The 13,937-nt window shown below is 45.8% G+C and overlaps 1 protein-coding gene across 1 annotated transcript in view; it reads left to right on the top strand.

Moving 5' to 3' along the window:
- Positions 1 to 13,937, top strand: part of NEMF (nuclear export mediator factor) — a gene marked incomplete at its 5' end in the record, with an annotated part of 19,481 nt that overhangs the window by 822 nt on the left and 4,722 nt on the right. The window contains 20 exon segments of the mRNA XM_009081693.1: positions 489 to 614; positions 694 to 842; positions 1,083 to 1,150; positions 5,280 to 5,366; positions 6,117 to 6,193; positions 6,882 to 6,952; positions 7,032 to 7,107; positions 8,132 to 8,194; positions 8,321 to 8,398; positions 8,973 to 9,181; positions 9,727 to 9,909; positions 10,203 to 10,266; positions 10,723 to 10,811; positions 11,409 to 11,512; positions 11,851 to 11,913; positions 12,160 to 12,272; positions 12,724 to 12,781; positions 13,153 to 13,211; positions 13,640 to 13,760; positions 13,902 to 13,937. The exon segment at positions 13,902 to 13,937 is cut by the window's right edge and continues 238 nt beyond it. Coding sequence (XP_009079941.1) covers positions 489 to 614; positions 694 to 842; positions 1,083 to 1,150; positions 5,280 to 5,366; positions 6,117 to 6,193; positions 6,882 to 6,952; positions 7,032 to 7,107; positions 8,132 to 8,194; positions 8,321 to 8,398; positions 8,973 to 9,181; positions 9,727 to 9,909; positions 10,203 to 10,266; positions 10,723 to 10,811; positions 11,409 to 11,512; positions 11,851 to 11,913; positions 12,160 to 12,272; positions 12,724 to 12,781; positions 13,153 to 13,211; positions 13,640 to 13,760; positions 13,902 to 13,937 — 1,894 coding nt within the window.

Below are 13,937 nucleotides of genomic sequence, written 5' to 3'. Positions count from 1 at the left end.
GGGGGTCCTGCTGGACTTTGGGGGTTCAGATCTTACTGCAGGCTGAGTTAGGCTGTTAGGCTGAGTTCCTGCAGGTAGATCCACAGGGACACAGCCTGGGCACTGACACACATGGATGTGCTCCTCCTCTGGGTGCAGCCACATGGAGATAACTCAGCAGAGATTCTCCAGGGTGGATTTCACAGCCTATATGGATGCAGGGATAATCCCAGTTCTCTTGGCAAAATAAAGCCTTTACATTTTAACCAGCTGCTCCAACAAATAGCAGGTTTTAATGGAAAAATACCTTAAGAATTGGGAGTAATTCTATCCCCTGTAAATATCAAGGAATTATTTGGCTAAGAACAAACATTTTCACTCTGAGGATGTTTTTATTAGATAAGAAGTGATTGGTTTCACCTGAAGACTCTCCAGCCAAGACATTTTCAGGGTGGGATGTCACAGCAGGTGTGTTTGCAGCATTCCAAAGGCATTTTCCTCCCTGGCAGTGTCGGAAGCATCTGAAGACCAGGAGACTTGTCAGTGTGAACCAACTGGGCATAGACAGAATCGTGGACTTCCAGTTCGGCAGCGACGAAGCTGCTTATCATGTGATCGTTGAGCTGTATGACAGGGTGAGTGCAGAGCTCCAGGGCTGTGTTCTGGGAGCAGGGACACCAAGGTGGCCTTTCCTCATGGTCCCTGTGCCCTCAGGGGAACATTGTCCTCACTGACCACGAGTACATCATCTTGAACATCCTGAGGTTCCGCACAGATGAGGCTGATGACGTCAGGTTTGCCGTTCGGGAGCGATACCCAGTGGACAGTGCAAAGGCTTCTGCACCTCTGCCAACCGTGGACAGGTAGTTCCACTCCCATGGTGTCTTTATTGGAATAAATATTTATTTATTGGAATAAGCCCAGTTTTCTTGGAGCTGTGAGAAGTTTTGTATATGGCTGTTTTTAATCTCCTTTTCACACTGAAATTGTTTTGTAGCTTCTAAGCAATACAATGTTGTTTTGAACCACATTATTCTTTGGAATTGCAACTCTTCCTTGACACATTATTTTCTGGAATTTCAGCTCTCCATTGTCTTTCACAGGTTAACAGAAATCATCTCAAATGCACCCAAGGGGGAACAACTGAAGAGAGTTCTTAACCCACTTCTTCGTGAGTAACTGGTGTTTATTAGAAAGTAAAATGAGGTCAATCAATGTACATTTTGTTTTCATGATGCTGAAAGTATGAATAACTTTTCAGAGAATCATGGAATGGTTTGGGTTGGAAAGGACCTTAAGGCTCATCTCATCCAACCTGGCCTGGAACACTCCCAGGGAGGGAGCAGCCACAGCTGCTCTGGGCAACCTGTGCCGATCCCTCAGCAGCCTCACAGGGAGCAATTCCTTCCCAGTATCTCATCTATCCGTGCCCTCTGGCAGTGGGAAGCTCCTGTCCCTCCTAGTCCAAAGTCCCTCTCCACTTCAATCAGCCTTTTTTTAATGTTTTTCATGGCAATCTGCTTTTAATTATTGTTGGGAAAGTTCCGCTCGGGGAAGCAAGCGGCCGATTCAGTGTGAGTGATAAAGCAAGCTCCAACTTTATATAAGAGCCTGTATAAAAAAAACAGGCTCTTTTTTATACAGTGCATGACAAGCATATAACTATCAATCATTTATAATTGGCTAAGCTCTAAAGATAGCATTCAGGTACTCTCCCTACTTGTGGTTACAGCTGCAAGGATTCTTTCTTACTTTCTCAGGCTTGGCTGCATTCTTAGCTGTTTGTCTCAAACTTGTCTCACCCTCAAGGACAATTTGCCCCTGCCTTCTGCCAAGTTAAGTTGCCTTCTGCCAAGCTGAGTTACTCCCTATCTATATATGTTACAATCTCCAGAGCCTTGCTTGTACGGTGCATTCCCAGGACTGTGTCCATGCATTCCCAGGACTGTGTCCTTGCTCTTTTTAGCCTTCCCCAGGTGTGTTCCCAGGACTATGTCCCCGCTCTCTTAGCCATTCTCCAACAATTCCCCCTTTTTCTTTTTGTACAAGCAAGGCTCCATGGGTTACATTTGTATACTTTCTTAGTTTACAAGACAACTATGCCTATTATTCACTTTAGCATTACCTAAGCTCTAAAGGTTACATTTATATACGAGGAAATAACTTCTAATTACCTAAGCTCTAAAGGTTACATTTATATACGAGGAAATAACTTCTAATTACCTAAGCTCTAAAGGTTACATTTATATACAAGAAAATAACTTCTAATGCTGCAGGACAACTAAGTTCCTGAGGCCTACCTCTTAGTTCCCATAGACCTTTGCTCGACTCTTGCTCGCACAATGCTCTCTGGGGGCTGTGCCCCTGTTCCCTTAGCCATTCTTCAACAAATTATGTCTGAAAACCAACAAACCCCCCAAGCCTTGGGAAGCAGAGTAGATGTTTTGGATCCCAAGCCATGTGCCAAGGGATGAGCCTGGCCATGGTGCTGCAGTGAGGGGACCTGAGAGCAGCTCTGTTAGAGCTCTGACTTGGTGCATTTTGGCCCATCTTGTCTTCAGTGGGACCACATAGGAGGTGTAAGGGTAAAGTCAGTTTTTCCTGACCACAGAAGCAAATTTGGCTTAGGTGACATGATTGGAACTAGTTTGGTTTCTCCTGCTGACCTGACAATGCTGATCAAGTAGAGAGTCTCCTGGTAGGCACTCCTGAACAGCTCAAATCACACAATTTGCAGACCTCAGCTTTACTTTCCTCATCTCTTGATCTCTTTTTCACCACCCTTGTCCCTCTCATTCTCCACCCCATTCTCCTCCTAAATAAACAACTCATTGCTAATTACTGTCCCCCACTGATGCCAGTTTTGTGTATCCATACTGGAATTTGGTGTTTCTGACCCTGTCACCTAGGAAAGCTTAGCCTTACATGGTGTTACTGCTCTGGTTCCCCAGACACAGCTGCTCTACCCCAAAACTTCCACAATTCTTCCCTTCAGTTACTGTGGGGGTTTGGCTGTTTCTCATCCCACTCCTCTTTATCCACCCAAAAAATCCAACCATCCCTCTTGTCCCTTCTTGGATTTTTGGTACGTCTCATGCTGGTAACCCTCATGTCTAGCAGTTTCTCGTGTTGTGTCCTGTAATTCCTCATGTCCCATTCCCTAGGTTTATCCTCAGGCCAGTACCTGCTCACCAGCTCAGTTAGATTATCCCAGAAGTCTCAGTCCTAGCAGTTGGACATTCTGGAGACTTCTCATTACTAAGATATTTCATGGCCTGGGTTGGGTTTTCCTTCCATATATTTACCAAACCTCTTTCTGAACCTCTGTGAACTTGTGGTATCTGTTGAGTTGTGATGAGGAGTTCACTTGTTTCCATGTCACATGACAGGTCACCTGAAATTCATCTCTCCAGTCTTTCCTGGTGTCCTTGTATTGGATTTGAACAGTTGCTTCTTATTTACCAATTAATTGTATAAATATTAGTAATTTCTGGTCTGTTTCCAACCCACTGCATAGCCCACACAGTCATTCCTTGTGTGAAATCTGTTCCAAGCCTGGGATGATCCTTCTTGCCTTTCTCTGTGCCTTTTCTAGCTTTTCTATTGTGAGACATGGGGAGTAAATGTGTGCACAAGACTCACAGGGGAAGTGCTCCATGGATCTGTACTGTGGCATGGATTCCCTCGTTCTGTTCACTATTCCATGCCTAATTCCCAACACACAGCTTGACTCCTGTGTCCATTGACAATGGAGCTTGGGCAGGTCTTGCTCCCAGGTGGAAATGACCATCCACATAGGTAGGATGATCTTTCCTTATGTGGATTATTTAATAATGGTTTATTTTATGCTGTTTTACAGTGAGTTAATGTGTCAGTTCTTTATCCAACCTCTCCCTACTGCTCCATCTCCTCCAGTTCTTCCCAGCTGCTGTTGTCTTTGTTTCTTGGATGAGTTGTGTTCCATCCCAAGGCTTTGCCCTTGCCCTTTGTTCCTCTTCCCAGCTCATTTGGGTCCCTATTCCTCAGCTCCCTTTGGAGCTCAGCTTTCCTCTCCTCCCCACAGGAATCATCCTGGCAGTTCACACCTCCTCCCTGTTTCATGGTTTCCTAGTATGTTAAGGAGTTGGAATGGACCTGTTTGTTCCCTGCCTTCCAGCCACATTGCAATCCAGGCAGTGCCTATCCTGTTCTCCAGTGGCAACTTATTTTCTTCTCCCAGAGTTTTGGGATGAGCTAAGTGCTCTCTGGAAATCCAGGCAGACCTTGTCCTTGTGACCTCCCATGTCTTTGGGCTTTGGAACTGTCTTGTAGGATTGTGTTGGAAAATACAAACTGTGCTTGTTCCTGGCTCTTCTGTTTCCAGTGCAAAGCCCTTTGCTCGTTTGAATCGTGAGCCTGATGGGAGTTGATGGTTTTCTACTCCACTTTTAGCCCCTCCAGTGCATTAACCTCCTTGTGCCCCTGCTGCTGAGGCAGGAGAAGAGTTTGGCACCTCCGTCCTTGAGTCCTACTGAAGTCCTGCCTGAGCTGCTGCTTGTTTTTGCCTCTTGGATCCATCACCTCTTCTGACAACTGGATTTGAGGCCTGTTTGCTGACATGCTGCCTGCAGAGAAACGTTTCAGCGAGAGCTTCCCTGGGCCCTTCCCTGTGGATGAAACTCCAGATGTGAATTTAATCCTCCTGCTCTTGTCATATCCTTGGTTGCTTCCTGAACCTACTGCTTCCTGCAGGCTTCCTGCATATTATCCATCTGGAAAAGGCTTTATTATTCATCCTGATGTGGTTTTATTCCAGATTTTCTAAAGATTCATTTTGTTGCTGTGTTTTGCATTCACCTCCCAGAGTTTGGTCTCACATTTCCCACAGCTTCAGATAAGGTTTTGCTTGTAATAATTTCTCTTATTCTGATGTTTGCTCATGCCAACTGTCCTTGGATTTGTCTGGAATGCCTTGAAATAAGCTCTGAACCTCCCAAACAGGATCTTTAAATAGCTTTCAGCTTTTTTTACACAATTACCTTTTATTTCTTCTCTACATTTCTTTCCTTCTAAGAAGCTTCTTTGCTTTGTCTCCTCTTCCCTTTTGAGCTGTGGATTCCTGTAGGAGATTCCTTGAGCTGGCAGAGATCCAGATGAATTTTAGTGTCACACTTTACCATGCCATGCCATCTCCTCCTAAATTCATGACCACAACTGCAGTTTACAGCTCTGATTGCTGAAACACTTATAGTTTCACCCTAAATCCAAGTTCCAGTGTGAATTTTTCCCAGAGATGAACCTTCTTTATGTTTTTTTAACAGCTTATGGGGCCACTGTCATTGAGCATTGCCTGATAGAAGCTGGATTTTCTGCCTCTGTCAAGATAGATCAACAGTTGGAAAGTAAAGGTGTGTGGGAAATAATCATTTACAGGCTCTGCTACATATATGGTGATTTTTATGTCCATATAGGGACTTTTTTCCAAAGAATAATCCTTCAATAAGTAGTTGTGACCATATGGTTATAATTTTAAATGGTTTTAGGTTGGGGCTCAACATTGTTGCCATTGAAACTCTTGATTAGTGCATCTGTTAATGAAATAACTTGATTAAATGTCAAGTTTCATCCATGATAAATGGTTTTATAGTGAGACATCACCTTACCCATGAGGTGAACTGTGTGTGAAGGGATGTTTGACAAGAATCCTGTATGGAAGAATTGGCATCAAAGCCTTTATTTATAGCACACTGTGGGGATTTGATGAAGCAGCAGCTTTACATTTATTGGGAAACTATGGATTTGGGCAGTAAAGTCAGGAGAGATTTCCCTGCAACCTTATTTTCCCCCTGTGCTTTATATTTGCCATAAATCCAAAGGATTTTGCACTTCTTACTGCATTGTGCTGCTGTAATAAATCAGCTGTGCAGCCAATAACTACTCAGTGCTTCTGGTTTATGCTTTGCCTCTGCAGTTTTGGTTTTATAAAGTGCTGGGATTTGTGGTTTGGGGTTTTTTTCCTCCTGAAACTTGAATAATTTATGTCTTAGAAGCACCTAAATAGGTTTATTATTCATTTCCCAGCAGTAAAATGCCTGCTGAGACCTCTGTAGTGAAGCACCAGGGCTGAAATACCTCTCCTGTTTTACTTTTCTCCTCAGAGAACCTTGACAAAGTGTTTGCAGCTCTGGAGAAAGCAGAAGAATACATGACACTGACTGACAACTTCAGTGGGAAGGTGAGTTTGGAGTGGGTTGTTGGTTGTTTGGAGCTGCAGAATTAAACTGTTAGGCAGGAATTTTTCAGGAGGGGCTTGTTCCTGGTGTTTCAGCTCTGCATTTGATTCTGTGAGCTCTGACTCCAGGTGGAGCTAGGGAATACAAATCACTTCCCTGCATGGGATGTGCAGCAGGGAAATAACTTACAAGCAGATTATATACACCCCGTGAGAATTGTACTGGTGTTTGGATAAGTTCTTTACTCAATTCTGCACACAAACTCTGCAGTTGTGTCATAAGCTGTAGAAGAGTCCTGGGGGTTTTAAGAAGTTCATCTCTTTTCCCAGAAGAATCACAGAATCCAGTTGGGTAAGACTTCTGAGATCAAGTCCAACCTATGCTCTAACACCAAACTTCAACTAAACCATGGCAGTGAGTGCCATGTCCAGTCTGTCCTCAAATCCCTGCAGCAATGGTGACCCCACCACCTCCCTGGGCAGCACATTCCAGTGTCTAGTCACCCTTTCCATCATGAAATTCTTCCTCATGTCCAAGAAATTGGACTCAAGACAAGCAGTGGTTAGGGCTTTACTCAGCCACTTCTCCCTGCCAGAATGATCTACTGTCTCCTGCTGATCAGTAGCTTACACCTAAAGCTTATAACTGAGATCCTTTCCACAGGCAAATGACAGCTCTGTATCCTTTTAGGGTTATATTATCCAGAAGAGGGAGAAAAAGCCAAGCCTGGAAGCAGACAAACCACCAGAAGAGATCTACACGTAAATATTTGATGTATTTCTTTATTTCTGCTAACAGAAATTAGTTTTCAGGTGATAATATCCCATGTGTATTTTACAGATATGAGGAATTTCATCCTTTCTTGTTTTCTCAACATTCAAAATGTCCCTACTTGGAATTTGACTCATTCAATAAGGTACAGTGCTTTTGCTGATGCTGTACTTAAGTGTTTTCATTGATGCTGAAATGAGTGACTAAAACAGAGTGCAGAGGTTGTTAATGAAAACATAGACCGTAGAAGAGATGATTAATTGTATTTTATGGAGAAAGGCCAATTCAAACACAGCCTTCAGGCCCCTCTCAGTGAGATCCTGGAGCTGTGGCACTCACTGGAGCTGTGGGGAAGGTGAATGTTGTCAGTCCTGGTCAGTTTGTTAGTGGAGAGGTTGATGCCTCAATCCAGCCTGGCCTGGAACACTCCCAGAGATAGAGCAGTCCCAGCTTTTCTGGGCAGCCTGTGCCAGTGCTTCACCACCTTCACAGGGAAGAATTCCTTCCCAGTATCCCATCTAGCCCTGCCCTCTTGTACTGCCACTCCAGGCCCTTGTCCAAAGTCCTTCTGCTGCTCTCTTGTTGGCTCCTTCAGGTACTGGAAGGCCACAATTAGGTCACCCTGAAGCTTCTCTTCTCCAGGCTGAACAATCCCAATTCTCTCAGCCTTTCCTCACAGAGAGCTGCTCCATCCCTTTAATCATCTTGGTACTCGCCCTGGACTCACTCCATTGTCCACAGTCTCTCTGATGATCTAAACAGCCTAAAAACTTCCTCAGCTTGTCTTTTAAGCACAACTGGAGCACCAGGAGCAGTTCTTACACATACTTGTGGGTCTTTGTGGTTTTTCAACTGACCTAGTGAAGAAGCAGGAATTCAAGGCAGACACATCTGTCATTGTAACCATTTAATCTGAATCAGACCAGCTTCTTTTTCATCATGGGCCACAGTTTGACCACTTATTTTCCTGTGCATAAGTCCTGGTTTGCAGTGAGACATATCCTGAACTCATGGGAAGGTAAATGGAGGAAGCTCCTCACCATGTTTTAACCTCTATTACCTCTTTTAGTGCTCTGCAGCCACTTCTCTTGAGCAGACCCTCCTTTGCCTACTTGTTGCTGGTCTAACAGTGCAGCTTGGAGCTTCTTAACACTGGTTTCCTCTTGCAGGCCACAGACGAGTTCTACTCCAAGCTGGAGGGACAGAAGATTGACCTGAAGGCCTTGCAGCAGGTGTGCTCTCCTGCAGGAGTTGGGCAGCTGGGGTGGCTCCCTGAGCTTCAGAGGCTTCATTTGGTTCTTGCAGGGATTAGGTGATGCCATTTGTGTTTATAGTTTTTTCCATCTTATTTTTGAAAGGAAAAACAAGCATTGAAGAAACTTGAGAATGTCCGTAGGGATCACGAGCACAGACTAGAAGCTCTGCAGCAAGCTCAGGTGAGACAGATGGGTGGGTTTAACTAAGATGATGTGTAATCATAGATTTTCAGGCTGGTTTGGGTTCAAAGGACCTTAAGGACCATCTCATTCCACCCCCTCCCATGGGCAGGGACACCTTCCACCAGCCCAGGTTGCTCCAAGCCCCATCCAACCTGGCCTGGAACACTCCCAGGGATGGAGCAGCCACAGCTTCTCTGGGCAACCTGTGCCAGTGTCTCACCACCCTCACAGGGAAGAATTCCTTCCCAATATCCCATCTAAGCCTGCCCTCCTTCACCTTAAGGCCAGTCCCCCTTTCTGGACCACGTTAGGTCTCAGAATGAATCCTCCTGTTGCACTGAGCCCCTCAGGGACCTGCCCAGTGGGGCTGTCCTTCTATAGGAGTGCTTCATACCTCTCTTCCCGAAGTTTTCTTATGCTGCTGTGCTTGCAGGAGTCAGGTTGGCCATAATCCCATGCAATCAATTCCATTCTTGGATTGACCTCAACCTGAGTTATTACTATTATATTCTAAGCTATTGCTGAGTGTGTGTTTAGCTTCAGTGGGTCCAAACCTTCTCCCTTCCTTAAGGAAGCTGATAAGCTGAAAGGAGAACTCATAGAGATGAACCTGGAGGTGGTGGATCGAGCCATCCAGGTGGTTCGGAGTGCCTTGGCCAACCAGATCGACTGGACGGAGATCGGAGCCATCGTCAAGGAAGCTCAAGCCCAGGGAGACCCTGTGGCCAGTGCCATCAAGGAACTAAAGCTTCAGACAAACCATATCACGATGCTCCTGAGGTAAATACATGATCAGTGGCTTTGATCCCCTGATCTGACACTGCATCCGGGTGTTAGGGGTGAAAAAACCCTCAAAAATTTCTTGTTGATAGTTGGAACTTTTGGGTTGATAGTTAGAACTTCAGTTTCTTGTTGAGAGTTAGAACTTTTGAGTGGATAGTTAGAACTTTTGAGTTGGGAGTCAGAAGTTTTGGGGTGATGGTTAGAACTTCAATTCTTTTTTGATAGAGCTTTGAATAGTTTGAACTTTTGGAAATCAAGTTAATTTCTGAATCTTTACTTCCCTCATGGTCAGAAATGTCAGTGCACAGAATAAATTTCTTTTCAGTCAGTTCCTTAAATTGGAAGAATTTGGCTCTTAATGTTTTGCTTTTGTTTACTTTTTTCCCCAAAATTTGGCTGACACCAAGACATGAATGTGAGGCATCCCAAAGCTTTCCTGTGTCTGCACAGGCCATTTCCAGCCTTCATGAGGGAATAAAATGAAGAGCATGTTGCACTAAGGTTAAAACATAACCAGTTCTCTGAATCATGTGATTTTTTAGGAACCCATATGTGTTATCTGAAGAGGAAGAGGAGGATGATGCTGATGCAGAGAAAGAAGAAACAGAAGAACCAAAGGGCAAAAAGAAAAAGAATAAAACCAAAGAGCTGAAGAAACCTCAGAAAAACAAACCCTCCTTGGTTGATCTTGACCTCAGTCTGTCTGCATATGCCAATGCCAAAAAGTAAGATTTTCAGTGGTGGTAGAAATGTCTGTGTTTGCAGTTGTTGGGGATGATATTGCAGGAGAAAGGACTTTGAGGTATGTTGTTAACCACTGAAATGGGCATCTTGCCCCAAGCTCCAAGATGTGCATTTCCTTGGCCCAACCCTCAGTGGTGCAGAGCAGTCACATTAATTTAGAGGCCAGTTCTGCATGGTGACACTTGGAACAAACTGCAGAGGGCTGTGAGAAGCACATCCTGAAGCTGAGTGAGTGTGCTTGGATTGCAGAGACAGACACAAGTGTGTTTCACAGGTACTATGATCACAAGAGACATGCAGCCAAGAAAACCCAGAAGACAGTGGAAGCTGCAGAAAAGGTATTTTCCCTTGGTTTTTAGAAGGTATTTAAAGCAAAATCCCTGTCATTGATTAGTGGACAATACCTGGTCTGAGTAGCCCTAATGAGACATAAAAGGGAAAAATAAGCAACTGGGGTTGTTTTAGCCTTGAGCTTTAAGCTCAACAGAGGATTACAGATCCTCTTGTTTCCACCAGTGGCATGGGAATATCAAAACAGCTGGAGATATTGACAGACCAGGACTTAGGGAGTGAAAATCATTGGAAATCCTTATGAATTGCTGATGATTCCGGGGCAGCTCTGCGGGGTGGAGGTTCTAGGGCAGCTCTCTCCCATGGGCATGCAGGGCTGTGCACAGCACTGTGAAGAGCCTGTGCCCTGATAAATCCAGAGCCACTTCCTACTGACTTTCCCGCTGTTCAGTCAGCAGTTTGTGATTCCTTCTGGATTGTGGTTGTGTTTTCTGTCCCAACAGGCATTTAAATCAGCTGAGAAGAAGACAAAGCAGACGCTGAGGGAAGTTCAGACAGTCACCACCATCCAGAAGGCCAGGAAGGTCTATTGGCAAGTACAGACTCATTGTCCTTATGTCCTTACTATGTCAGGCTGAGCTTTCCCTGGCTTAGAAGTGGAGCTAATTAGGGTTTCTACACCTTGTACTGAGGCCCCTTACAGCTGCTTCTTACAATCACAGACTCCCAGAATGGTTTCCAGGGATAGCAGTGGCTGCTCCATCCCTGGGAGTGTTCCAGGCCAGGTCGGATGGGGCTTGGAGCCACCTGGGCTAGGGGAAGGCGTCCCTGCCCATGGCAGGGGGTGGGATGAGATGGTCCTTAAGGTCCCTTCCAACCCAAACCACTCTGGTATTCTATGATTTAAAAGAAAACAAACTCCCAAAGCTTTTCATAGTCTAATACCTGAATTATTAACATAATAACAATTAGGAGGACTATGTGGTGATTGTACTTCTTGTTCCACCTCACAGTACTATTGGTAGTTGTAGTTGTCCTGCTCCATGTTTCTGTGCCTGCGGCTTGTGGATGGGAATTTCTTTGCAGTGTTCTTTCGGAGATGGCTGTTCTCAGAGTTTGTTATAAAAACCCACCTGTGTTTGTCCTGGTAGTCCCAGGTGTTTCTCACAGCTTTGCTGTGCTTGGACAGGTTTGAGAAGTTCCTGTGGTTCATCAGCTCTGAGAACTACCTTGTTATTGCTGGGAGGGACCAGCAACAGAACGAGCTGATTGTCAAGCGTTACCTCAGACCAGGTGAGTCCAGTCACGTGCAGTGGGGGGGGTTCTTGCCTAGTTTCCAGTTTTGTAGATGCCCAGGAGTGACACAGGAAGGTCTGTCTGTCCCTAAGTTGGGTCTTGGGTCAAAAGGGACTTTGATGAGTCTGAGCCCCTCTGGTGCTGTGTGAGTGGGATGGATGGACTCCCCTCAGGATCAAAGGAGCTGATTCTCCCTGAGGCACTTGGGATAAAAGGTTTCTGTGTCCTCTTCCCATCCTGCTCCTGCTGTTTCCAACTAGTGTGAGACCTCCCCTTTGTCTCAAGGGAGGTCTGTGGTTACCACGTGTGGCTGATCCAAGTCACCTCTTTTCCAGGGGACATCTACGTCCATGCAGATCTCCACGGAGCCACCAGCTGTGTCATCAAGAACCCCTCAGGTACCTGCTGTGGGGCTGCTGCAGGGACCTCTGGGAGCCTAGGGACACTGACCTGGCAGTCTGTGCTGTGTGCCTGATCCCAGCCCAGCAAACTGCCTTCCCCCTCCAACAGATGCTTCCCTTGGGACTTGAGCAGCATCAGTCCCTCATGGAGAGCTCACACACAGGATTAGGGCACGTGTGGGGGTTGTAGGATGTGATCTGTGTGTGGATCACATCCCTGAGGTGCTGGGGGTTACTTTCCAGGTGAGCCAATTCCTCCCAGGACCCTGACAGAGGCAGGAACGATGGCTCTGTGCTACAGTGCTGCCTGGGATGCTCGTGTGGTCACCAGTGCCTGGTGGGTCTCCCACAACCAGGTAAGGACACCTGGGCATGGGCTTTGCAGGCAGGACACCTGAGGGAGTTGGGATGTGACACTTTGCCAGCAAATTGTCTCTGTGTGGGAGCTGACAGATGTGGGTCAAACTGCTGTGTAACTTGAGTGTAAGAGGTTTTGGTGGATTTATTTTCTGAATAACGAGATGAATTTTCAGTTACTCCTTTAAGACTTCTAAAATAAAGTGTTGGTAGTGTGTGATTGGATCAAAACATCCTTTAGGAAACCTCTCTGCAAGGGAGAGGAGGAACCCCTTGGAGATAGAGTCCTGCAGAGCTGTTCCCAGGAGTTAACCATGCAGTTTGCTCTTGTGGGTGCTGTTACCATGTGATTTGGGCCTTCTAGAATTATAGGATATTAAGGGGTTGGAATGGAGCTTAGAGATCATTCTGTGACAGATATTTTTATAGTCTATCATGATTTTGTTTTAGGTTTCCAAAACTGCCCCCACAGGAGAATATCTCACTACTGGGAGCTTCATGATCCGAGGTGAGACATGAGGGAACAGTGGGAATGGGATGTTTCCTCTGGACTTGCTGTGGTGTCCTGCAGCAGCAGCAGCCTCCTGAGCTGCTCCCCTCACTGTGGCAGCCCCCAGATCCTGCTCTTCTGCCCAAAATCTGTTGGGAATGGCTTAGGCTGGGTATTAGGCAGCTGCAGCAGCATTTCCAGCCAAGCCCTGAGCAGAAGTTCATCAGCTCAACAGCTTTTGAGTCTCTCCTGTTGTCACCCAAGAGACAAAATAAGCCTCAGTGTAATTTTTTGGGTAGCCTAAAGCCTCTAGTAAAAATGAATGTTGGAAGTACATCCTCTAGCACAGCTGATAAACCTCCTCAGGAGACTCTGCCTTTGTTTTTCAGGGAAAAAGAACTTCCTTCCCCCTTCCTACCTGATGATGGGCTTCAGCTTCTTGTTTAAGGTACAGCTTTTCCCAGGCAGCTCCTGCAATGTGTTTGGAGATGTAGGAGGCTTATTTTCTGGGTCTTGCTTGTCACTATCTTCCTAATTACTTCTTTTCCCACTGGGATCATCCCATAAAACATGTCTTGCTGGAAATGCCTCTGTTTTCATTCCCATCTCTCCCCAGTGTGTCTGAATTGAACACACTCTGCACATTCCTACCTGTGCCAGGTTGTTATCTCAGCTCTGTCTGGAGCTTGTGTCTGTGTGTCACCTTGACTTCTTAGCTTCTCAGGCTTGGGTTGAAAGGTGTTGGTTTAGTTTTCTTGCCTTTTGATGGCAAAAAAAGTGTTCAAAAGGGAAGAAAGAGCCAAGTCAGGTGTGATTGGAGCAGCGAATGTCACTGGGGCTGGTGTGGGCCTAATGTAAAGGTGTCTCTGTTTTGAGGTGGATGAAAGCTGTGTCTGGAGACACCGAGAAGAAAGGAAGATCAAAGTGCAGGATGAGGATCTGGAAACAGTTTCCAGCAGTGCCAGTGAGCTGGTGGCTGAGGAAGTGGAGCTGTTAGGTACAGTGGGTGGCACTGGGTGCTGGCAGACAGGACCAGCTGGGGTCTGTGTGATCCCTCTGTGATCCCTGTGGATTTTGGATCACAGTGATGGACCAGTTTGGTGTTTCTGACTGTGTTTTCCTCCCCTGTGTGCCCCAGATGGAGGAGACAGCAGCAGTGAAGAGGAAAAAGCTG

Source organism: Acanthisitta chloris, unplaced genomic scaffold (assembly GCF_000695815.1).
Source record: "Acanthisitta chloris isolate BGI_N310 unplaced genomic scaffold, ASM69581v1 scaffold22959, whole genome shotgun sequence".
NCBI lineage: Eukaryota > Metazoa > Chordata > Aves > Passeriformes > Acanthisittidae > Acanthisitta > Acanthisitta chloris.
The sequence above is the reverse complement of the archived record's forward strand: the minus strand, read 5'-3'. Positions and strand labels throughout refer to the sequence as shown.